This window comes from Pseudoliparis swirei, chromosome 6, assembly GCF_029220125.1.
Source record: "Pseudoliparis swirei isolate HS2019 ecotype Mariana Trench chromosome 6, NWPU_hadal_v1, whole genome shotgun sequence".
Taxonomy (NCBI): domain Eukaryota; kingdom Metazoa; phylum Chordata; class Actinopteri; order Perciformes; family Liparidae; genus Pseudoliparis; species Pseudoliparis swirei.
In genome coordinates this window covers 18,376,665-18,403,417 of record NC_079393.1, presented here as the reverse complement: position 1 = coordinate 18,403,417, position 26,753 = coordinate 18,376,665, and the positions used below count along the sequence as shown (strand labels likewise).

The following is a 26,753-nucleotide window of genomic DNA, read 5'->3' as shown; positions in this document are numbered from 1 at the left end:
CTGTGCAGCAAGCTCAGTTCAACAGATATCTCAGACGTCATTGGCTTAATGTCAAAGTTATAACATCTTCACAGTCTGTTGATAAAGTAAGTTAATTATCTTTACATCCTAAACTAAAATTCTGTCCATGTCTTACACATTGCACTGTTCCGGCTCACTTCTTTCTTATTCTGTAACTCCGGAATGTGTTTTGATGTTCCAACACCTTAAAATGTGAGTCCATCACACCACTAAACCTCCTAAAAGATAAGCAGCCACGCTCCGCAGAGGAGCAGCAACAGCTGTCTCTGCAGCCTCCGACTCTGGAGTCATTTCTCAGTGATACACACACAGCTCCTTTATTTTCATTCCAACAACCTCTGCACTTCATCTGTTCCATCCCCATGAATATATTATATGCCTGTGATGAAGTGCTATTTAATATAATACGCTACCAATCCACTTCATTGGCCAGGGATCACCAGGACGCAGATCTTTCCAGGGCGGCGGTGCTCATTTCAATAGCGAAGATGAGCCTGCGTTAAGGCGGTCGGCCCCGTCGCCTATGGGGCCCCCGGACTACACAGACAGGAAATTCAGAAAGGATTTTACTGGGCTAAACTTCTTAAGCCTGGATACGTGCCCCCCACTCAAGACTGTGAGGGGCCTTGGCTTTGTGTGTGTACTTGTATGAATCTATTAGCAAAATGTAATTAACTGGAGGTGCCAATAGACATACTGAAACACAGCCAGTAGTTATGGTCCGATTACCTTATCGATTAGATTCAACAAGCAACATTCAACATCATTATGAAAAATAATCCATAGCAAAAGAATGACATGCTCCTAATGATGTCATTCTCCCCTCCCTTGGGTGTATCGGTCTTGTCTCTGAGTGGACTCTCCAAGAATGCTCAATCCAACATGGCTATTTGACATTCTGTGAGGTTACAACACATCCCCGGAGCTCTGTTAGGAGACCCTGTGCACGGGAGGGGGGCTGTGAAGGGAGCACATTTTCTCCCAGAAGCACAGTGTGTGTGTAAGCCTTTGTCGAGGACAGGGCTGGAGGCCACCGGACATATCTGGTGGATCTCAGGGTGACCTGTGCTCGTCAGGCTGAGAGAACACAAAAATACAGCATATAGTGTACATACAGCATACCAAAGAGGTGGGGTCTTTTGAGTCAATGTTGTGACATTGTTGTTCATCTGAAGGGCTGCACCTTAAATATGTAACCTCTCCCACAAATGAGCACCTCTTTCTTTGAGGATTTCTGCTCTTTGTTCTTTTTTTCTTTAACGTTCCTGTTATATCACGTCATTCTGACACTGGAGAAGATGGCTACGGCATGGATACATCGAGCGTCGGCTTCCACTTTGGTGTCACCACATTTACTTTCAGGCAAGTGCATGCAAACGGTTTTGTTTACTGCACCGATTAAAAAACAAACACCTGGAGAGCCTGGAGGGGGGTGCATATAGTATGTGTGTAAAACGGCGGGGGTATTATTTTGAGCATGTGCGCAGAAACAGTGAGTTCAGAGCATGTCTGTGTCTCTGCACGTCATCTGAATGTGAAATGCAGGACATGAACAAAGGGCGGCGACATCTCTGCGTGAAGTCTGTGCTTTGTGAGATCTCTGGCCACTTTCATTATTCACATTTCCCTTTGTCCACCTCTCTCTCCACCGCATCCTGACTCTCTGCCCTTCACATCCCTCTGTTTTCACGATATCCTCCAGCCGCCTGGCCAAGGTGATCTATTGCTGTGTGGAGATGGACTGGCACTGTGATGAGGAAACTCAAAAGTGAGAGAAGACTCTCCTGAATTCACACCCTACACTTGAAGAAGAACTCAAACAGAATCAGAGAGGAGGTGAGACAAACCTGTCCCAAATTTGAAAACTTGTCTAACAAAGGATTGCATGTTGTAGTATGAAGGTTTCCCTCAATCGAAACAAAGGAGCCGAGCTTAAAGCATGAAAAACAGCCACAGAAGGAAAACTCAGCAACATATGTGAACATCATCACAGTGGTATAATCCAGTCTCTCAGTTAAACTGACCGTTAGTCTTTTGATGGCATCCACTTCAATCATGCCGCGGAGGAGGTTCTGACAGTCTGGAGGGATGAAATGTGGCATGTGGAACACTCCCAACTTCACCTTCTCCAGCAGATTCCTCAGGTTGTCGTCATCAAACGGCAGAGCACCCTGGGGTGATGTAGGAAAAGAAGCAGAGTGAGAAGAGGGAAAAGAGATTGGAAGTGGTGAAGATGTAGATGTAGGAACACAAGTAGAGAAGAATCAGTTTGCAATAGTTTTAATGGCAGCATTAGAACAGAAAATAAGCCTTCACCCGATCGAGGGCAGAGAGAAAAAAATAATGACTAACAAGGCCCGCTAGAGGGAAGAAAACAACATTTTAAGTCTAAATCCTGCGCAACTTAAAGAACAGGCGTGCTTTCTCAACTTTTTCAACTCTCCAATTAGAGCATTCTGCCATCAGCCACAATGAAAGCTAAAAAATAAACAGCGGTAAGCTGAACGCGGGGCTTTTTCCAATAATTACCCGGCGTTCTCTTTTACCTCGTTCATTTAGCATTCGCTCATCAGAGTCATTAATCAGAGCGCGCTGACACCTCACAGATGTGGCTGTTTGATGAATGACAACCTCCACCACGAGACAAGATGGAGGGGGAGAGCCAGGGTGAGAAAGACAGAAAGAAAGGCTGAGAAATGAAGAGAGGTATAGATAAATAAGGGGGGCAGGCTTGTGTAACAGATGATCTGAGCGCAGCCTAACTGCTGGGGAGGATGCATGTCTCCCACAATCAGACAAATGGTTATCTCGCGGCTAGACTACAGGACGGAACATGAGAAAGACAAAAAACATCTGCAGTCAAACAGCGTCGGGCAGAAACTTTTGTTTGGAGCCAGATAAGTATGGTCACAAATAGAGACAACAGTACACAACATTAAGCTTACGCAACCAAGAGGAGACTGTCCTTAATATACGAATACACACACACACAAAAGAAACTAAGTGAGAGAGAAAGTGGTAAAAATATAAACAAATACACAGGGCCTGTGGCCAAAAGCCGCCCTGTCAGCGTTGATATTTAATTTGGGCTGTCTTCTTTCAGATTTGCCGGATGAATAATTCATGATGCAGAAGTGTGTAGGAACTACAGTACAGCTGTTGATGAAACAAAGCTTCAGGGCTGCATGGCTGGGGAACCAGAGGCATAATGTAGCTGGAGAATAGACCTGATTATGGATACAGCGTTTGCATGTGGGCACAGGATAATGAATACAAAGATGCCTCTATTCTCTGATCTTCTGTTGTGCGAAAATTCGATCTTGAGGGCTTTTCTGCAACATTTTTCCAGTAAGACCTTCTAAATGATACAATTTTCAATTTAACTTCCTGATCTCAGAGTTTCTGGTAGAGGCTCCGTGGCGGCTTCAAGCTCCCCTCCATCTTCCCATCCCATGATTACAGTGAGGTCAACAAGGCCGGAGCGCGAAGATGGAAATGTCCTGTCAGCAGGATGACTTGCTCTCTGCCTTTGATCCATTACAGCTGTTAGAAAGGCTGGACATACTGCTCAGCTATGAAGGAGAGGTAGCACTTTATGGTGGATTATTGTTAGCACATTGTTCTCTGGAGAATGTTAAACTGTACGTCACCATCAGTTAGTAGAGAACGACCTGACACTCACCACCAACAGGGCGAAAAGAATGACCCCACAGCTCCAGACGTCTGCTTTCCTCCCGTCATACTTCTCTCCCTAAGGACACAAGAGTGTTTGTGAGCGGGTTCGGGCCGAGCGTTAGAGTAAACTCACTATGAAAAGAAGCTACAAACATGATGACAAGTGACTCACCCTGATGACCTCTGGACAGGCGTAGTGTGGAGATCTGTTGGGAAAACAGAAAAAAAGTGCAAACAGGGATTCAATTGAGTAATTACTATTATTACAATTTTTTCTATTTGTACTCCTGTACTGAAAAGTTTGTCAGGGTTTATACATTCACAACACAACAAACAGTCACACACCACTGGTTCAAAAAGTGAAAAGACCAATTTAGGCAGAAAATACATGTCTCGATTGAGCATAGATCAAGATGTGCTTTAGGAGTTTAGACATCCGCAGGGTGTTTGGATGTCCTCCCGCTTTCTCACTCAATTCAATTCAATTCAATTCAGTTTATTTGTATAGCCCAATTTCACAAATTACAAATTTGTCTCGGAGTGCTTTACAATCTGTACACATAGACATCCCTGCCCCAAAACCTCACATCGGACCAGGAAAAACTCCCAAATAACCCTTCAGGGGGAAAAAATAACCCTTCAAGGGCATCCTCTCACAGCAGACAGTGAACAGACCCACTAATCTTTACTGCACCTGGATGGGCTGACAGTAAACCCAAAGACGAGATTGACACATCAATATCGTATGAAGATTTATGGTGCTACCTCGCAACGGCTGCTCCAAAAGCCACTGGTTATCAGAGGATACTTGTCATTCTACACATACACAGTGGTACTTTTCCAATGTTTTGACATTGCCAGATTGACAAATCCAGTCCCTTGAAATAAAAGGAAACGGGTAATAAGTGCTTTGCATAAATATAACATAAAAATAAAAATAAACATTTATTGGGTTTCTCTGATTTAGGGCAAGGCCCCATGTGATCAAACAGAAAGCAAATCAGGCACCTGTCTCGCCAAACACTCAGCCTGATGATATCCCCCCCCCCTCCTCCTCCTTCTCCCGCTCAGTCTAATCTAACACCAGGATATTTGTCTCTAATGGGAGACTATCTGAAGTCTGTAAACATGGCGCCCATTAGGTCTGTTGTCGTCTTGTGTACTCATGAATACCAACCCTGACGGCGCGGCTTCCTCTGGCTGTCAAAATACTGGCCGATAACAAACACTGCCGCCTCGTCAACGGGAAGCTCAAACACGACGAGCCTATGCAAATATGGCCCTCCTGATTGCAAGTGTCATAGGGCATTATGCAGATGAGCGAGGAATGAGAAAGAAAAGAAGAAAAAACAAGCCTGATATTTTCAGTAGTTATGCCGTGCGAGTGCCAGCGCACAGCTGGAACACGTGTGAATATAAGCGAACTATCTGCAGGGGTTCTAGGTGGCAAACACAGGGTGAAGGTAAAGACTAGAAAGAAGCATCGGAGCTGAATCTTAATTCGTCAATACGAGTCGGCCATCTAATCTACAGTACATGCTTTAATATATTCATCTCTCATTCAGAGACTCTTTCAGACTGTGACCCATAATTATATGGCTCACTTTCTATATGCGTCCGCATTTGTCAGCCTTTAAACTTTTCCATACTGAAACTTGTCAATACGTATCCAGCTCTTCACTATGGGACTCTTTTAAACTACCAAAGTCCTGTTTCCTGTTGTGCTTTAATGGCCTAATTTAATTAGAGTTGTAGATAAAGTTTATTTAATTGCATCATATCAAACCACATTCCGGCCACAATAAAATCCCAAATGCCAGGAATTTGATATCTTGATGAAAAATCCCTTGCTGCTCACACCATGAGTTCATATCATAGACGGCTGCTCAGGATAAATCGAGAGCAGCGAGAGCCACTTCCCTTTGACCAGAGTGACAAATGCAGTCTTTTGAAGAACAGTTGTGCATGGCTTGACGTGACATTAATCTTTTCTTGATCATTTACTCTGTCGACATAACAACAATAAACACACATACCATGCATCAACAAACAGTACAGTGTTATTCTGAGGGCAACACATAGCGGTACATTCTGCAGTGAGTGGTTTGCCCTCCAGCAGAACGACAGAAAACAAATTTTGTTAAGGACTTGCGTTTGTAGGGGAACAAAAATCATTTTTTTTAAATGCACATACATTTACAGTGAAGGGCTTAACAGTGTGAGACTGTTTGCAGAGGTGTCAGGAACATGAGTTAAACAAAAAGTATTAAAGTTCAGCTTAAGATGTTCCTTACAGCATACACAGAACACGGCCTACCCTTTGCAAGGAGAGTTTCATCATCATGGGCGTGAGGCGGTGAAAGAATCGGCCGGCAATATTTCGGAGACACTGAGACTGAGCTCATCTTTACGAAATTCATCTTTTCAAACTCGTGGCTGGGCTCGCGCAGACCGGGAGTGAAAGAGAGAGAGGTTGAACGAGTGTTCCGGGATCCATATTTGTAATGTGCCTGTCAATGTCTCGGCATCGTCTACACATGTGAATGTGCCTGCTTGTATTAATGTACACGCTCGGGCCGACGCTACCTCAGGCTCATCTTCACTCTGCTCCATTACCCGTGTCAAATGGAATATATTTGTGTCGCACTACCGCATGGTGAGAGGGGGCCAGATAAATGTGTTTAATTAAAAACTGTCATATGGGATGGGACAGTCAGAAGAGCATGAATAACCAACAACCACACATGCAGTGGATGACACATTCTCATGCATAAGGCAAGACTGAGAACTTCTTTGCTCAGCTGTGTGTGGCCTGCATCTGTAAAACAGCTCTGCGTTCTCTCCAGCAACAAGTATGCGGGGGACTAAGCAGATGCATTGCACCTGTATTATATAGAAGCTGAATGCAATCAAATATAGACACATTTGGTCTACTCTGGGATACTGCAAAAAGCTGAGTAAGAGTTGTCGCATTCTGCCTTCTTTCTAGAAAAGGAAACACTTCAGTGTGGTCATCGCGGCTGCAGAATGACTCAATCTTGCACATTTCACTTGCAGATAGCATTGCACAGTGCTCTCAGTTTGCCCTGATCTCTACCGATGACTCATGAGAGCTTAGACACTGCGCTGCTGCCGGAAAGATTACGCAACAGTTTCAACTGCTTGTGTGTGAGCATGCACATGTCTACATGTGCGTGCGCGTGTATTATCGAAAGGGAGTCAGAGACCGAGAGACAACCAAACACGTAGAGGACAAAGGGTCCTAGAGGTCAGGGAGGAACTAAGCCTTTCCAGAGCTGTGCGTTGGCAGGATTGCGTGTATGCAAGTGTGTCATTTCAGTTGCGGCTGATTTGAAGGTATAATCCAGACGGGGACAGATGTCACAGGGCCTCTCTATCTATCTATCTATCTATCTATCTCCCCGCTCTGCATGCAGTGTCATGTGTAACCACAGAACAAAGATTCTCCTCGAGACCTCCTGATCAAGAAAAAGAGCCCTTGGTTTACATCTCCCGGCCTATCCACACCACCACAGCATCTCTGGATTAAATTAATTGTCCGTCACACATTATTCTCACTCAACGGATTTTTTAAATCTACAGATGACTCATCAAAATGTTTCTCTTGTGTGGCTTTTAGTGAAGCATAATCTCCAGGGTTCTATATAAATCACAAAATCGGCTCCATTCTCTATATTGTTTAAGTTGTAAACTAAAGCTAAACATATTGATCAAGTCCACAAGTTAGTTGAGCAATCCCGTTTCCCTTCAGGCGTACAGGGCCTCACTAGGTGAGCAAAATAAAACAAAGAATTGCCTGTGCTTACGTGTTGACATCTCATTTCTAGTGTGGATTCCAGGTGAGTGAGAGTGAAAGTAAATTCGTTTTGTGCAGCAGTGAAATCTTCCTGCTGTCACTGAGTTTATGAACCAAGTACCCACGAGTAAACTATCATCAGCTGAGTTGTTTGTTTTATTTACAATGGCCTGTTCACTACGCTTCAGGGTTAAATAAAAACTCTGAAATGGATATTCAAAAGGGTTTGAAAGAGACTTATCCTGCAAGGGAATTCATTGCAGTCCGGAGGATTGCAGATCGATGGTTCTGCCGTGGTCAGGACTGCCAGATCATAAAACTCAGCGTCAGATATGAGGAGACTGAGCGGTACTGTGTGGCCTTGGCCTTGGCCCTGCTCACAGCCAGATAGCACTCTCTGTGAGAGACACCGACAGCCTCTCCTCAAGAGATCGACACGGCACGATAACCGAGGCTTTGAGAACGCGGCACCTCGCAGAGGGCTTGATGGCTCCTCTCATCATTCTCCATTGCTTCTCCACTCTCCTCTCCATCTCTCTCCGTTACATACCGGCAACTCCGTGTGCCCTCCATTTATGTCCTATTCCTACCTTCAGAACATTTTTAGAATCGTCGACACTCCAATTGCAGTGGATGGCAGTCACACATTGCATCTGTATCACTTACCCACAGCTGGTTTCCAGCAGACTGTCTCCAACCTGAAGAGAGGCCATGCCGAAGTCTGCTATCCTGATGTTGTTCTTTTCATCGAGCAACAGGTTCTCAGGCTTCAGATCCCTGTGGCTGAAACACAGTGAGACAGAAAAATAACACAGTTAATGAAACATGAAAGAGTTCATTATAAGTTTTATGAACGAGGGGCACAGAGGAGAAGACTACGGGGCTCCCACCTCCGTGTTGGACTGGTACAAGCTGTGACAGCCCCCTGCTGCATCCATTTATTTCTCCTTCCATTTCCCTCCTTCTTTGCCCCTCAACCCCATCCTCTCATCTCCCAGACAGCCACCAGCAAACCGGCTGAGCAAAGAGGAGCCGGCCGTGGAGGTGGTGTCCATTAGCTGCCGTTCATTACCGCTAAGTATGGCGAGTGGGATAATATCCAGCGGACATAGTCTCCCTCCTTTAAAAGGGCTAATGAGAGAAAGATGTTTCCCAGATCACGTACTCTGTTGCTGTGTCGGAGGTTAAAATCTCAATTACGATGAGCGACTGTTCAAAAGGAGAGAAGTCTTAATGTTTTATCGGGAATTTAACATCTCTTCGAGGTCGAGGGTTGTTTTACATCCCACTGTGTATTTCTTGTGATATATCTACCAAGGCTGTGGGAAGCACCAACGACAATGCACGTGTTCATACACTGATATCTTTCTATGTGTCTTTTTGATACAACCTTAAATATGTGTATAATGCTTACCCCCCTCTGCTTTTTGTAATCAGGGGGAGAGTTATAGAGCCACAGGGCTTTCAGCATGTCATGAACTAAACGTTCATCGTGTCTTTAGACTCATGATAGAAAGAGAGGAACAATAGTGGGATGCGCCTGCCTTTGACGAGTGCCTCATCACAATGGACGTTTAACCTTAGATGATATCAGCTGCTGTACAACTCATCTCCTTTCCTGAGGGATAAGCTGTCAGATGGTTTGTGATCACACTAACAGTGTCTGTGATCCCTACTATAATTGAAATCATACACAGATAACATCCAAAAAAAGTTCTCCCCAGGCTAAAACCTCTATCAAGTCACACAAGCAAACATTTGGCAGAGATGTCAGGAAGCAAGTTAGTCATTTAGCTCATCCTGTCAAAGCACATCGAGGAAAGAACAAACATGTTCCTTCGTGGACATGCCTGATTAAGTCATGTTTAAAAAAAATTCCCTGCCAGCTGATAAATGTTTGAGCCAGTTGAATTTTAAACATGACAGAAGGTCAAATTTTAACTTTGTATAGACACAAGAGCCAGAAGGAAGTTAAATGATCTCAGTTACAAAAAGCAGCAGCCATGACAGCGCTGCTTGTGTTTGCTATTGCCGTCAGATAACCTAACATACTCAGAGTCGTGAATATCTAAGTATTCTTAAACTGTCAGCCTAGGATGCAATAATGCACACTAAATATTTACCCAAAAGACTCATAAACGAGGCATTAACATTGTGTAATCACAGGAGAGAAACACGAAGAGCCAAACCACAAAAGACTGATCCACAAAAGAAGGAAGGCAACAGCGTATTTATCGACCGACAGCATCAAGGGGACAAATTGCATCTGGATGTTTGATTGGTTGTCAGGACCCTGGTTTCCATAATAGGACATTAAACTGCCTCTCTGACACATTAGGCTGCACTTTGCGACTGTAATCTTGCTCACACAGCAGGCCCTGCAGCAGGGATAGCTCTGTGTTGCACTCGTATGTCATACAGGAGGAGACGTCGTTAAACAGATTCAACAGCTGCAATGGAGCTCGAATGGAACTCTTGTTTTTCTTTCCAGAAAAGCAGATCCTCTGCACCACAAGCAAGTCTCGGAGGAACGGCTTTTTAAAATGTTATTATTACTCTAAATATCATGAATTCATTTGTTTTCCACATGTGATTTGTGCAGGAAATTAAACAATATAAATGTTTCTATTAGTTGTATCTGGCTCTGTGGCGCACCGCTCACCGTTAACCGTGAACCGTACTCAGTGTACTTCACAGGGCACACGTGCATGTGCACATGCTGCCTGAACAAGGCGTGCACCCCAGTGGGGCTGTTAGACATGATTCTTGCAATTTAACACCAAGCTCTTAATTGCGTGTGATCATTTGCACGTACCATGCTGATATGTTCTGTTTTACTGAAGGTTGTAAAGGGTCTGTCCTCTCGGGGCTCACATCCCTATAGTATCCCTGACATATTTATGGCGATGAGCAATCTTGTAACTAGATTCTCAAGCCCAAGGAAAATATACTCTTCCCATAGTGACACATTTGACATTCACCATGTTTAATATAGCCTCCCGTTAAGCCACAACACGTTACGCGTGTATCTAATTAGCTAAACGAGAACACTTGAAACCAACACTAATGGCTCGAATGCATCTTTTTGACATTATTATGCCTAAAAAATAGCACATCGGTTTCTGCCTTTCCATGAAGTACTAGAGCTATCCTGGTACCATTATCGTTAGTTGAAGTGTTTTTTTTTAACAATCATTGGAAGCTGAAATGCATCCATTTAGCCCCCAGCACACCTCTGTGTCATCCTCTTCTTTCCATCTTCCTTTTTGTCTCTAAAACTTTCAAAGGCTTCTGTTGACCCAATTAGAAAGAGACCAAGCACATTCACTAAAAAGGTTTTAAGCTATTATTCCATCGCATTAGCAAAAGAGGACAATATTCTGACTGCTGCCTTCGATGTGCGAGGCACAATCGTTACATTAGACAATGGGTTTAATTGTGGATTAAAATCAATAAAGGATGAGAAAGATAACGCTTACAGCAGGAGATTGGTCAATGTTTTTTTCTGCTATGATATAGTTTGTCTTTTTCCCTCTCAAAGTGGTAGTTAATACCACATTTGGAACACGATTTATTGAAGATACAGATAAAAAAAGTGAGTTCAAACGGAGGTGAAACTGGTGGTCAAGTGGGGTCAGAGACAGCGACACATAAATCAAAGGTCTCTATTATCTTTGGGAAGGGGATATTTTGAACATAATTTACTTAAAAACAAACAAGGACAGGACAGAGTGTCGACACACGTCCTTCACCACACTGCCTCACACAGTATTTGTATGTTAGCTACCATTCAGTAAAACATTGTTAAATAGCACAAAAAAACAACATAATGTAACATATATCATCTTGTTGTCTGACTGTGTTATGCCAACTGATAACGACCCATCATATCAACAGAGAGTTACCTTAAATGTGAATTGTAATTCGTCAATGAAAGCATCATTTCAGATGTTTGCCCCTTAAGTGTCAGAGTTGAAGCCGTTTGCTCCCATCATATTACCATTGGTCACATTTGATCTCACATCCTCATCAAGGCCTTCAAAGTTCACTTGGATAGCTAGAGTACATACTTAGTGCCTCTTCTCTATATACTAGTGCCCTACACACTTCAGTGGTCTCCTCTAACATAATTTGCATTTAAACTGGATTAGAATTGAAAGGAAGGTACAGAAGATTATCTTTTACACACAATATGTGCACTCCAGTGACTGGTTTCAAGAGTATTCAATCTTGTGCCATCTGGTACACTCCTATCTCTTCCTCTGGGGTTTTGAGCAACACCGGGGAAGCAATGCATTGTTGCATCTAATGCAGTGAGCAAAAGATGGGATTACAATGATGGCTAGTTTTGTCATAAATAAACAATTTTCTTTGTTGTGCCAAATCTTGGTGTGCAACCCGGCATTTGCTTTTTATCCAGAGGAGTTTGACTGCGGGAAATAGGAAGAGCAGTGGACCTTCAATGCATAAACAGACAAGCTGTCAGAAAGGCATTCAGGAGTGAAGGAGTGGCGTAGATATTAAAAACCCATAGCAACCTCAGGCCTCCAATATAGATGGTGGATGGTGGAGCGGAGGTCCATTTAAAATAGTCACTTGTGCCTTTCCAAAATGAGATAAGTCAATACTATTTATTATTAAGTGCAGGAAAACTGGTTCCTTTCATCACCTTATTCTCATAACAATATACTTTCTTGCTACACTTTCCCTTACAAGCCCATTCCCCCCAAAGTAAACATCCAAAACAAACCAACCACTTTTGGTTTCCTTCTTCTGGCTCCATTTTCCATACCCACTTTACCCACTTATTTCCATTTTTTGTTCCATCTCCTCTCATCATCAACTTTCCTCCTCTCACTCAGCTACACCTCCACGCTAGCTCAAGGCATCAACTTTCTCCGCGGGAGAGGAAACATATCAGAATTTTTTTTTAAAGACAAGGAGAGAAAAAAAAAGTTTTCCATTCTGTGTTGCTAGCGGCCATCAGCCGTAATGATGATAGGCTATAAGTACAGGCTTTCTGCACGGAGGCAGACTGACAGTCAGACTGTCATCTGGGGAAACTCTTCTAAACATGTCAACAAACACAGTCACAAACAGCTGCAAGGGCATGGGCTGCTTGATAGAGGCATGGACGCACAGAGGATGACACAGAGGCCAACAGGAACTGCATGCTGTAGAAAGAGAAAATGATGAGAAACAAAGCAAGTGCGTGCTGTGTGTGTGTGTGTGTGTGTGTGTTTCCATCCGCCTTTGTGCTTATACGAGGAGTCGGGTGAATCGAGGTAAACAGCTAGTGGCAAGTTTCCATTCCAACGTTGCAGAAGAAAAGCGCACAACAAGATGCCATAATTAGAAGAGCGTCAGTCTAACCTCAAACGATGGAAAACGATGTCGAAAATGTGATGGAAACATTGCATCTACGTTTGTTTCATGTATTAATTCGAGGAAGGTTGTAGCATCCTTGTCAGTCCACACACCTGTCGCTGTTTTCTTGTCTCATCGGTGGAGTGGAAGTTTGAGTGATAAATAAGTCGCATGCTTCACGTACGGCATCATTTATCGTCTAAGTCTGCACTTTGTAGCATTTCGTTTTTATTGTATTTCCTGTGTAAACATTGTTTGACTTTGAGTCTGAGGTTTGTACGGTGTTGTTAGTGCACCAACTGAAAATAGAGTAAAAAAAATTTGTGAAACATATCACATTGTGTGAAAGGGAGTGTGACGGTGGCACACAGGTCGAGGCAGGTCTGGATTTTGCTTCTCTGTCCCTATGTACCAATATTGATTTTACATGCTATTTGTGAATCAATCTGATGACAAATACCTGGATTTGTCAATTATTGTATTCACTAGTTTAGTCAAAAATACTAGATTGCAACTGACAGAAATCTTTGTTTCATAGAGCCAGATATTTGGTTTGTCCATTAAGGGCTACAGTAGAAACATGGCTGCCAGCTCTGTAAAGAAGACCGGCTCCCAATGTAGATATAAACAGCTCATTCTCACTAAACACAAACGTTTTTCTTGTCATGTGATTTTACAGAGAAATTTTAAAAAATCCTAGTTAATAATATTACATTCCACTTATGCCCCTATATGCTACAAACTGTTCCTTTAAGTATACTATATAAATAATTTAAAGAAAATTCAAATATTTATCACAGTTCCAATATACAATTACGTATGACATTGTGGAAAAAAGCCAAGTAAGGATGTGGACAGAAGCGCTCCAGGCCCTTGGAAAAAGAAAATAAAGCCTTTAATGGTGGCGGGAGAGTGTGGGAGACGCGGAGTGAGAGCGTGAATGTGGATACGGATGATTTGCATGATTATGGCACCGTGTGGGTTTAAGGTGACTTCTGGACCAGATGTTTGTTTGTGCACACGAAGGTGGCGGAAATAATCACTGTCAGGGAAAAAAGAGACGAACGCTTTGGGCTTTAGGGACAGGGCTCTCTTCCAAGGGGCACTCGCAATCTCTGCCTTACTTGGTGGGATGATTGGAGACACTATATGTGACAGATAATCTTTATCTGTTACCCACACACATTTACTTTGTATTGGACACACATACATGGGTTGTTAACTGGGTCACAAGGGGAAAGACTAAAATCATTACTAAACCAACAGAGAAGGGGCGAGAAAGAGGACAGCGTGAGTTGTGGTCAGGGTGAAATCCTGCTTCCTTTTGTGTGGATGGTTTGTGAGTGTGTTTTGCTCATACCAATGTCAGTGACAGAAAATATCTGCTTGTACACCATATGACAACATGGTGTAATGGGAGCGTCTGGACAAAATGGCCAGCGGGGACAGGGGTGTGTTTAGTGTCAAATCCCAGCTCGCTTGACCTATTCTGAGTATCGTCTCTGGAAAAAAAACAGTACAATATACCTCCTTTGCTCACATGAGAATATAGACATCGTGCATTAGGGTTATCATAGCAAATCAGAGCATACAGTGCTTTCTACGGTAAGTTGAAGTTAAGTAAAAAGGTAATCAAATGTGTAGATGACTTCTCATCTGTTTATATAAGCGCCTGGTAAAAAAAAAAGGATTGAAAGAGAAATTTTCACATGGATCAATAAACTATCATCATGTGGGTCGTGCCCTGTCAATTAGGTTGTCTCTGTATCTGAGTCATACATTGCAGATCTCACATTGGAATTGAGTTTATTCATATTATCCAAACACAATACATTTCTTAGTGAAGGGGAAAGAGTGAAAGTTTAGACCCTGGATCTATGTTATTATACAATAAAGATGTTCCCTTTACTTCCTCAGTATTCAATATGACTATCTCCTACTGTCTGTTTTACCCTGAGCTATCTTTGCCTCATCTCCCACGTCAGCTATCCCCATGTGCCTTATTTTTTCCCTTTCTCTTCCTCCATGTGAAAAGAAGAAGAAAAAAAAAAATCAGAGCGCGATCTGAATCAGGCAGCGGAAACTGTGAGTCATAAACAGCAGTCTATGCCGTTTCATTCACATCTACGCTTACATCCATCTGGCTCAAGAGAGATATTTGGGGATAGGATGTGGGCGGAAGCATGAGGCAATGAGAAGAAGTGAAAATGGGAGGTGTGCAGAAAAGGAAGGTTAAGGAGCATGTGTTACCCCCCTATGCACAGTGACTCACAGAGGGGAAAAGATCACTTCTAATGGCCTGTGTAGCTCCCCGACGTAGACGAGCAGAAATGGAAGAAATGATTGCTGGAATGATTTGATTTTTTTGAGGGGATGCTGGTATCTTCCAATAAAAGGGACGTGAGAAGGGCTGCTTGTTTGCTTGTAATTGAGGTTGGGAGGAAGGCGGGTGGGTGCACACGCACTTCAAAATACCTCCTCAAGATAAAAGTACATGGTTTTATTTTCTACATGTGTTAGTGAAGGGATTTGAGGAGCTAAGACATAAAGAACAATCAGGAAGGGAGGGAAGTCTGCAAGTGAATGTTACTACAAAAGAGCTGTGTGTGTTCTCTATGTATGTGCATGCACTTAATCTCAGTCCCAGATGCTTTCTCTTAATTTGCTTAATTTGTTCTTCTCACAGTCAGGTATTAACACAGACTGATACAGTATTCCTAACTTCCATTCCCTTAGGTGGGACCGTTTTGTTCTATTTCCAGTTGTTCAAAAGTTATCTTCTGTTATTTAAAATGCATTCTCTCTGATGATTTAAGATGCTTACTACCTGTTTGATAGTTTACGGAATAAACTGATCTCAAGTGCATCGTCCCAAGATAATCAGATATAGAAAAAGTAATTCACACACAAGTATGTATAGTTGCCACCACAATGGCTTTATTATTAAATAACAGCAGCCATAATGTAATTTCCCCTTCTATAAACTATTGCGCAGAAATACAAAGCATATCCAATCACACAAATTAAACCGTACCCAATCACTGCATGACAAATCAGTTTAATTCATTCCTTATAATTGCCGTGCAACATTATGCAAATACAGTATGTCTCAGGTATTCATTACTCTACACCAGGTTCGAGGGAATATTTAACCCTTTTTTTCTAGCTTTCTGTCACTATCAGTAGTTAGCTCACCAAGAAACTATCAAGTATACTAAACTATGCAGAGACGAGTAGAGAAGCCCCTCTCCCTTCAGAGCTTTCAGCCACAATGGAATTATGATGGAATCACATGTATTGACTCAATGGCTCCAGATCGTAGTGCCACACCATAAAACCATCTGACCGCGAGCATTTCAAGTTGATATCTTACCGTTTTCAGGCCTGTCTGTAAATATGACAGTGGTGCGAGCAGCAAGAAACAACCTCATTGTGTGCCGCATACCGACCATGTTTTAATTGTTAGTGATCTCAAAATACTTCTAAATACCACAACTGTAGTACTACCCATGATCTGGTCTATACTCACTGCCCGAAAATCTTGTGAAAAAGAAAGAAAAGGAGACCTAACCGTGGTTTTAGTTTACATTAGGGATTGGAATGAAACCTTTTTCCAACGGCCATGACCAACCATGAGCACCTACATGGTCAGCCGTCCTAACCATCCTTGCACATGGTTTCTTCTTTTCTTAAGACATGTTAGTTGTTTGTGATTTCATTTGTGTTCCTTTCTCGTCTTCCCTCGAGTTCAACTTGTGAAAAAAAGTAAAACTAGATTGCTTTGAACTTATTCTGTTCTGTCGTCCTTGTTCTGTGACCAAAATGCAGAGCAGAAGCATAGACTCTCTACACACAAACACACACACACACACACAAACAAGCTCTCTAATTCAGTCCCCGCTGACATGTTTGACTTCTGAAGTATATATGAGTGCCTCTAGTTGATGACATGGTAAACAGTTGAATTACCCCCTGAAGCCAAATACAGTGCATCACATTCGTAACGACCTGAAAGCAAATTTTCTCAAATACAAAGACTCAACCATGAGCAAAGCCCAAAAAAGGAAAAGCACAGTGCACTAACAAAAGAGTCTGTTTAAACTGGATGTTGAAATAGAAACTTTCAGAAAGACAAAAGAATACTTTCACAACAAGCAGTATCAAGTTTACTCAGTTCCATAATCTCCATATTGAATCATTGGCTTGAAAACTTAACAGCGCCCCAAAGCCATGAATAAACTGATTGCAATTTAGATGGTAGATTCACTTCAGGAAGAATCTGTGTCCTTTTATAATTCATTATTTTGGAACTCATTATTTGCTCAATGTTGTATAACAACCAAATTGACGTTTTTACACCTCCTGGGTATGCTTCTTTATTGGTCTTCTTAAATGTATAAGGTGGTTTTATTCAGAAAGTGAATGTGATTCTTAAAGTTTAAACCCAAGTTCCGCCCGATATTCATGTGAAACATGTTTAAAAACGGCATGGTAAACTTGTCTTAGTGCACGACTGTGTCCCAGAATTTAAGTCAACTTTATTGTGATTTAAAGAGTGGAAATAATGTAACTGACTTCGATACCTGATATACATTAACTTAGTCCAACAATTCCCAACATACACATTACTAGCAACTAGTCAGCATGTATTTTGGCATTTCACTTACCATATGGAATGACTGTGGCAAAAATCCAGGGCAGACATGATTTGTCTGAAGAACTTCCTGGCCTCTTTAGGTGTTAACCGGCCTTTCTTCACCAAATAGTCAAACAGCTCGCCACCTGACACATGTTCTAGCACAAGGTACCTGGAAGAGAGAGGGAAAAAAGAAAATACATCCATGAAATACAGATAGAAGAGGCAGAACAACAGCATACAAAATGCACACGTATACAATAAAGATAACTTGCAAGAAGGACCCTGAAGTAGCCTGAAGTACGCATTCGTCCGTAAGAACTGGACCAATGCGGTAAAAGTAGTTCCCTTACAGCTGGTTTACCCAGACAACATCTCCCCAAAATCCTATCTTGTTGACAGTATAACTTTCATTGTGTCATCTGTAAGCTGTTCCCACAGTCAGAGTACAGTGTGTTTCACATATACGTGAAGGGTTCTGATATAATATACCCTTTACCTTCCGATGGGAGGCATCCAAGAGAAAATAAAGTTGCACTACACTACAAAAAAATGAAAAAGTTGTGTGAAAAGCTCTTTGACATAAGGGATTTAGGAATTTATACATTTGGCAAAAGTACAGACGCTGTTTGTAAGCTTCTGTGACAGTTTCTGTCTCAGCACTCGGTTAATCAAGCAAGAGAGACAAAAGAGAGGGAGAAAGAGATATTGGGGGGGGAATGAAATCCTTGCTATACATATGCAGGGCTCGTGTTGTAAGTTCATTCTTTTTTTACTTTTCTCAAACATGGACCCAGACGATGGTCCCTGCCATGACATTTTCGACAGTGATTCTTCAGGTGGCCTTTGAGTCTATGTGGCTGCGCTTGTGGGGAGAAAGTCTGCTCTGGGACTTCAAGGGGACAGGGAGAAGATTAATCTCTGCTGGCCCAGACCTTAGAGCTCCATCTGTGGGATGAGAGCCAGCGCTGCCCTGCCCCTGCTCGTATATCCTGAACTGAAACTCCCTTCATCTTCACTAGGACAAATTGAAACCCAGAGAGGCGGTGAAGTACTCTCTTTCTGCCCTCGCTGCTTAGGATATGTATATCTTCAAGCTTTTTTATTGATTACTCCTAAAGTATTGCATATTGTATTCATCCACAGAGCATGTGCTCACTAAACAGACCTTACAAACTAAAAAGCTGGCTCTAGAAAAAATGGTAAAACTAATAAATAGCTTTGGCTACTTTAACAAGTAGACTGCAGTACACACATAAATACATTGATAAAAAAACATGAGCATTGCATTCAGAATGAACAGTTTCCTACATAATATGACTATAATTTAAATGTTGGATTATATATTTTAATAGTAGCACTTGTGATTTTACCGACCAGTTTACATTTCATCGGTGGTGCTCTGCCAATTAAAACAGCTCTGAAAGGGAGCTTTGCCAAGAGAAAACTACTTATATCAACGGAGTTATTTCAACATAGACACATTAGTTTAAAAGCATGGTTATAAACGAAGAAGACTTTTACAAGGCCGGGATGGATTAATAAAGAAATGCTAACAAATTTAATTATGGTAATTGTAGGATCCAGTGCATATGGAGCTTGAGCCAAACCCAGATCAGGATATGTCAGCCTATGCTGCATAGATTTTGACAAATTTCATTTCTCGGAAGTACCCAAAATGTATGGAAGTGCAGTTCTAAATCATTGGTGTACCACTGAAACATAAATGCTATCAACTTTGCTCTTACATCGTCATACAGTTATCAATGATTCCCTGTTTCTACTATAATAACAAGCAATGTCAGGATCTAGTGAACGTTGGACTTAGAGCAGCGTAGCAAATGCTAATTGGTCTTTAAAAAAAACTTGTCTTGTATATGTTAAAATTCATATATTTTATTACTGGTTCAAAATTGCAGCAAAAATATGAAATAACTAATCTCATAGTAGCACTATTACAAATTTGAGTGTACTTTTCTGCGTAATGGTCTCTATTGACCTTTTTTAAAATTCCTGACCATTTTTCATTCTTAAAAGCATAATTTATATCAACGTCACGATGTGATTATTCATTTAATAGCAATAAAATATCCATAAATAAAACATTATTTTATTAAACGCCTTCCACTTTCCCCTCACCTCTTACACACACACACGCACACACACACACACACACAGACACACACACTGTTAAATATCTTGCAGTAGGATCTGTGCCAGCAGCATATAATGTAGAGCTAATCTTAACAGCTGTGGGACTACGAGCTGAAAAGCACAGTTTGTCTATCATTTACTGGCTTTTACGCGTAGATATCCGAGATATCCGAGGAACAATCTAAACAGTTTTCATTTCAGACTTACCTCACTGATGTAAGTTGTACTGAGAAGTGAAGCATGGACTGTGCTCAAGGCACTGGTGATTCAAATGTAAAGCAAGACGTCTTCTGTGCCTCTAGTGACCCGATGTCAAAAGGGATGAAGCGATGGGCACAAAATGTGATTCTAATAATCCAATTACACCCTAAATCACAACATTCTGCTCCTCATTTCATCTCAAAGGATGACATGTACAGTACGGCATGTCCAATTCCATTTGGCCTGTGCGCTCAAGATGAAAACTAATTGAATTCAATTGACCCGTGTAGATCAAGAGGGCGACTATAAGCTACTGATGGGCTTGTCACTCACCACTTTTAAGGGTCACTAATAGATTTGTATGTGTGCCTGCTGCAGCAGCCCAATGCGGCTGCCACTCTTCATGGCTGATGTTTCTCAATGCAATGGTGCTGCCTCTGATAAACATGTGTTGGTGTTTACATTAGGGAGACGTCCTCCCCCCTTAAGTGCCCCCCTAGCGTGTGTGACAAAATTAAACGCTTCATGCCAATACTAATGGGGTATCCGCCGCTCCGAGGCTGTGATGTTTGCCCTTGAATCATAATACAGCAATCTGCGAGCCGCCAAAAAAACAATGTGTGGCATTTTAAAGACTGTTTTGGCATTCAAAAGAGCACTTGGTGATAATGATATCCGTAAGCCACAAAAGTTTTCATACAAACAACCATTTAGTGTGTGCAGTAGGTTTAGCATTGTAAAAGATTTAGCATGACTCAAAACTGGACCACAATTCACTGGTGATACTTACAAGTATTTTTTATTTTCGTAGACGTCATGGAGCTTTAAAACATGCGGGTGTTCTATGAGCTTCAGAATAGCTATTTCTCGCTCCACCTGTATGACAGAGGGATAGGTAGGAAAAGAAGGAGGAGGGGAGAGGGAGAAAAAAGAGATTTGATTAGTGACATCAACAGATAAAAACACTCTAGAACCAATTTTCCTAATCCGCCCTCTTACACTGCAACTTTCCTCTCACTGCTGCCAAAAGTGAAGTACACGGGTGACAAAACCGACTGACCCTAATATAGCCTGTGATGAGTTCTTGCCGATTGTTTCCTCAGGTCACCTGTGAAGGTCTGAGAGGCCGCAATCTGTAATAATACTTCAAACAACCAGCAGACAGGAATAAGTGAACCAATGAAAGGGGCTGACTGACACTTCCTACCAACAGAGAGGACAGATAGACACTTTGACCACACTGGTTGGCATCCAGGCCAGCAAGCACTGCTATCTCAAGTGGAAAATGTAGTTTAAACACTGAAGGAAAACAGGTTGTGTATCCGACATAAAGTGTGTCCTCGCCTCGCTCTCCCAAAACGAGTCGAGCTGAGTACTTTGCAATTGCATTTCATAGTCCAGTGGTTTCCTTGAGGGTGAACATAAATCTGCTTGGTTTGATAAGGAGCATGAAGTAGTACAACCTGTCAAAGACAGAGATTCCACATTTGAACATTTCTGTCCACTCAGAGTACCAGCCTGCGGGGGAATTGGGGTCAAAGTGTCCACTCGGGTACATCATCGTCTCCCAGAAGAGGAACACAACTCTGTGTCCATCAGGCAGGCGGCCGAGTCCACACACGTTTCTCCGTTCTGCTGACAGAGATGTTGAGAGACCCATAAAGCGTACCGGTGAGAGCTGCATTTCACCAAAATCAAGCAGATCGGTTTGGATTTGTGTCGGCATCTCCAGAGAGCTGCCGTCAGCATGTACCGCTCTGTAAATCAGCATGGATCCCACTTCGACTGAAGCCACCGCTAATCTCCAGCCCCCTGTGTTGCTCTCCTGCTCCGCTTGCGGTTATCTGCTCATCCTTCTCCTCCACCGTTCCTGTCCATCCTCTCCACCACCCTCTGTGTCTGGCTTTGACTGACAATGATGAAGATGAAAGGACAGTGAGAGTTAACGGTTCCTGTGCCTCATCTCAATCTCATCAAAGTCAATTCCACTTTGTCACTTGCCTGTGACAGCTTTCACGCTGCCTTAATGTCACACTCATCGCAGCTTAACTTTATGAACACCTGTGTGGAATGAAGTCAAAGCTCTGATTTGCCAGCTAACTCTGCTTTTGTGAAACTCCCACAACGTTGTATGCTTGACCGGGCGTGTAATCAGGTTCTCCCCCTTCATTACGCTCTCACATTGTTTTTCATTTCAGAACAGCTTGTATTAGTGATTAGCCGACTGTCATCTCAGGACTTGTACCCAACACACATGTTCTGCCCAAATAGCAGCATCCCCATCTCCACTCTTTATCAAGTGTGAGATAAAAACCTGCTGAATGAGCTTACATCGAGTCGCTGCAAAGAAAAATGCATTGCGGCGCAAACTGGTGTTGAAGTCACAGGACTCTTAGCGAGGCACAGCCAGGCACCCTGCGTGTCTCGAAAGGGTAAAGTGGTAAATGCGTAATTAGCATTAGCATGGAGCATCAGTGGGAGTAACGGCTCTGCTGATCAGGGAAATCCAGAGACTAATGATCGCTATCAGTGGCGCTACAGCGGGCCACTTTCTCACCTGAGGCTACGGTGTGTTGTTAGGAACGAGCCCGTGGTGGATAGCTCGCTAGCTAGCTGGCTGCGGGGCTCCCTGCAGAGATACTAATGCTGCCCAGGACTCAGGGAGAGATGAGCTGTCGAAATGCTACAGAGCCAGCAGCTGGCTTCTTAAGCTTCCTCTAAGCGCCTCCTTTTGGTTAATTGAAATAAGAGAAATGAGGCTTAATGTAAATACTTAACTGTACAACTGCCTGCTTACTGCAAGATTAGCTGATGATTAACACACTTGTATAAAACCTGTAGAGCAACCTTTGCTTGACAGTTTCCTTAAATTGCCTGTGATCTGTCAAAAAGAAGGGCTAACAAAGCATTTCCATGTGCTTCCGTTTGCAGGTGGAAAACCCCAACAACAATGCCTTTATACTTGCACAGTGACTAACTGTTTGCTCACTGCCTAGCAAAGCCACACACTCACACATTCGACACCTCCATAACTTCATGCCAGTATAAATGCCAGGTGGTCATCTTCTTTCCTGGCTTCTGTACAGGGCTCCGCACTCTATCATTAAGTTGAACATCTGTGAGTGTGGACGACTCCCTCCATATCGCCGAGGCACTTCATTAAGCCTTTATTAGCGCTTGGACTCCTTTCACCAAGCACACGGATAGATGGACGGTTGGGAAGATGAACCCACACCTGCTCTTCACATCTTTCTTGTGTTCTTCGTGTGTTCACTCGTGCAATATATTGCCAATTTGCTTATTTTTTCCCCCTAAACCAAACAGGCTTACGAGAGGAAGAAAAAGGTAGAAAAAACCCACACCTGATCAGAAACCAGAGGCGAACAAAATTGCGAGGACTGACACAAACCCAAATGAGCTATTTGACGTGGAGATAATTTGTTTTGTAAAGTACAATGGTTGTGGAGTCAACATCATTAGCAGGAGATCTCAGAACAGGAGCCTATTAGTGGGTGGGCTGATTGGCTTTGACACACAGGGTTCCCTATCAGTGTCATATCCTGCCACACTAGATGGATCAATATGTTGGAACAGTGGTAATTCCTTTTAAGGTGATAACCACACACACAAAACACAATGTCTTACTACCATGCTCAAGGAAACTGTATTATGTTCTACCATATAAAAAAGCTAGAGTAGCACTCTCGTAAAACTGGAATTTAATTTATATGTAGTGTTTGCAAGTAGGCCTATGCCTGATATATTACTTGTAATTATGGTGTGATATGCAGTTGCAATAGAAAAGGGAAACTATGCGTGAGGGAAGCACTGCAGAGACAAATGAGGCAAAGCTGTCACTGGTGCTCACATGTGTCACTTCAAATTCAAAGGATTGGAGCCAGTTAAGCAAAGTTCCATCAGCTCGCTATTGATTCTTTAAATTACAGCCCTGGATCTGAATGGCTGAATGGACGAGCAAATAAATGACTGGCGACATCAATAGTTTCATCACTGCGGCTTGGAGGCAGGCGACAACAAAGATGCAAAGAGATTAGATTCATGTCACAGAGCACCCGAACAGAGAAACCATCTCAAAATCTCAGAGGGGAAAAAATTGGATCACAGGCTCTGTCATCTCTCACTCTCCACTTATTGCATCTCGCCCCCTTTCTGTCTCACGCACACAGAAGGGAAACACAGACATTTATGTCACCTCCCCGAGGCAAGCGGGTGAACGTTCCCTTGATACTGAGATCTGAGGATCAAAGTCAACAGGGCAGCCATGTGTGTCAGATAAGAAAAAGCCTGGTTGGCTATGCTAACATGGGAGCTACCGTGCATGCAAGAGCGCCTGGGTGGATAGAAAACAAAAGAGTCGGAGGAAAGATGAAGCGTAAGCCATGTTATCCTCTGCAATGGAAAAGACTAAAATACATGTCGAAGAGACGGACAGAAAGAGAGCACAGTGCCAGCTCGTACCCCCCAGAGTCTTGCAGACTATTTTGTTGCTAATTAACACAACATAGGGAAAGAATAACCTTATCAGCACCGCCGTACACCAAACAGCCCACAGAGGGAGACGTGATGAGGCGGCAATGTGAGCAGCTGACAGCATGTGACAATCAAGTCAGTGAGAGAACATCACAGACAACACATCTATAGCAGGTGAAAACAATTCATATAATTAGACCATTTTGCTAGCGGTTTATCACAGCACTTTAAAGTGTACATTCTGACCCCTTTAAGGACCGACTGACTTTTAAGGACCCTAAATGAACTATTCCTCTAAAATCATTTTGTTAGAATCTCAAACAAGTGAAATAACTGAGAATAGGACATTTTACAAACAAGTGTAATGTGTTACTCAACCAGACATTCTTATAATCTTCATTTTCCTCAACAAAGTACTAGCAGAGGTCAATTTTCAATCAAATATAACTATTTTTCTCAAATGTCAAAGTCCTACAAATTCTTATTCATTTATTCTATTAATAATCTTAATCAAAGACATTGTAAATAAAACAGTTTTTCGGCTTCTTTTCTGCAGTTTACTTTCATCGTTAATTGTATCTGATTGGTTTGATTTGACATTTAGCAAATAAAAGAAGAAGAAAAAATAACTCAATATTGCAGAGAGTGGGCGTAGACATAACATATGGGTGAAGGAGAAATAAGGTGGAGGGAAGGAGACGAGGGCCCCACTGTCAGTGAGCAGAAGGGGAGGAGACAGCACAGCTTGGCTACTGGCTCACTGACAAAACCAGTCAGCTCGTCGTCCATTCATACTTGCGACATGTGGACACATTACCGCATGACGCAAACACACTGTACACACACGCCACTGATCACGGCAAGCCACGAGCCACCTCCATCCATCCACCCATATGTCGGTCAGCGAGCTAGTGGGGCGTAATCTGTGTTTTCTGCCAGGAACAGAGGGTAGCCAAGCTGGTGTGTATGCACGCATGTGTATGTCTTTATGCACATGCTCACACATGCACGTAAACGCCAAGGAGTTTAGTGTTTGTAGAGTGCTGTATGTCAGTCTTTGTAACTGGGAGGGAAGGACATCAGTTTCAAGGGCAAACACACACACACACACACACACAGTCTACCCCCTGGTCCCAAAAAGTGTGTTCAGGTGCTCCTCCTCCACTTGGTTTGCAGGGCATGGCTCCTACGTTCAAGATTATATTAACATGCGTTCCCAAGAGAATCTGCTTATCCAAAATTGGTGTAAAAATGGACAGAGAAGGCCCAGAACAATGGATTTAACAGTTGTATGTGAGGGAGCGTGCATAGAAGGTATAGTTGTGTTATCTCCCACTGCTGAGTTAGTCCCACTGAGAGCAAAACAAAATACTGAATCAAATCATATTTGTATTATTCTATTCGATTCAAAATATTTCTCCCGCTTTCATCCTTCTCCGTTTATCACTTTCCCCTCCCCCCTGTGGACCTCACAAATGCAACGAAATATACACTGCAGCAGGTTTTTCTGATAATCACTGTATCAGTCATCCTTTGTGAAGAAGAGGTCAATTCCCTACACGGGGGAGTTTGATCAACGCCAGAGACATGTAAATCGATGTGGACATAGGCTCTGCTCTCTCGCTAGTCCTTAGGCTTTATCCATCTCCCACCCTTTAAAATCGTCCTCATTACCCCTCCCCAACCAAGACCAATTCTGACACTCCTCCTCCTCTTCCTCCTTTTCTCTCATTCTATCTTTCTAATCATGTCAATGACGTGTGCCTGTGCTGCTGACAGACCCATCAGGCTGCCACTTAGACCAGTGGCAGGCCACATCATTTCACAGCAACAGACATGTCCCTGGATAACCTTGGTCATAATAGAGTCTAATGGCAGAGATCCTCCACACCCGCGGGTCAAAGGGTACAATCATGAACCTCTTCAAACAAACAGCATGGTGGGACGCAGTGGGACAAGGTGTGTGTGTCTTTGTGTATAGCAGTGTGTGCGTGTCTTTGTGCCTCAGTCATGTGCAGAATGAGTGATTTATCAGTGACGGACAGGCAGCGGATCCCTTTGGCCGCCATGTTTATGTGTTGGCCGATTGAAGTGTCTTCACGTCGACTCGTCGACTCCGTCACTTACTCGCTATGCGAAGGATATTTTAGATGAGAGGTTTGGTAAGGTCACCTTGGATTGTGTGGAGATGTGAAATGTGGATTAATGAACTGGTTTTCTCAGAAAGTACAGAACTGAATATAATGAGTTGCTCTGCAGGTCATCTACAGCAGTTCTAAAAGTGTAAATCTAATAATCTACAGTCGCCTATCTTTGCATGTGAGTTTAGATGGAATTGTCTTCTATATGCCAGGTGGAAAAAGAAATAAAAATGTGTTAAATGACATCTGC

The 26,753-nt window shown here is 42.7% G+C and overlaps 1 protein-coding gene across 14 annotated transcripts in view; it reads right to left on the bottom strand.

The window, feature by feature from the left end:
• Positions 1 to 26,753, bottom strand: part of brsk2a (BR serine/threonine kinase 2a) — a 168,520-nt gene that overhangs the window by 22,569 nt on the left and 119,198 nt on the right. For 11 of the 14 annotated variants that reach the window (XM_056416461.1, XM_056416464.1, XM_056416470.1 and 8 more), the window contains exons 3-8: positions 20,662 to 20,747; positions 17,548 to 17,688; positions 8,180 to 8,296; positions 3,869 to 3,902; positions 3,704 to 3,772; positions 2,046 to 2,192 (exon numbers count right to left, since the gene is read on the bottom strand). In XM_056416461.1, coding sequence (XP_056272436.1) covers positions 2,046 to 2,192; positions 3,704 to 3,772; positions 3,869 to 3,902; positions 8,180 to 8,296; positions 17,548 to 17,688; positions 20,662 to 20,747 — 594 coding nt within the window. Of the gene's footprint in view, positions 1 to 2,045; positions 2,193 to 2,567; positions 3,522 to 3,703; positions 3,773 to 3,868; positions 3,903 to 8,179; positions 8,297 to 17,547; positions 17,689 to 19,877; positions 19,896 to 20,661; positions 20,748 to 26,753 lie in introns of those variants that run through there. The other 3 variants (XM_056416463.1, XM_056416469.1, XM_056416472.1) reach the window with 3 other exon arrangements.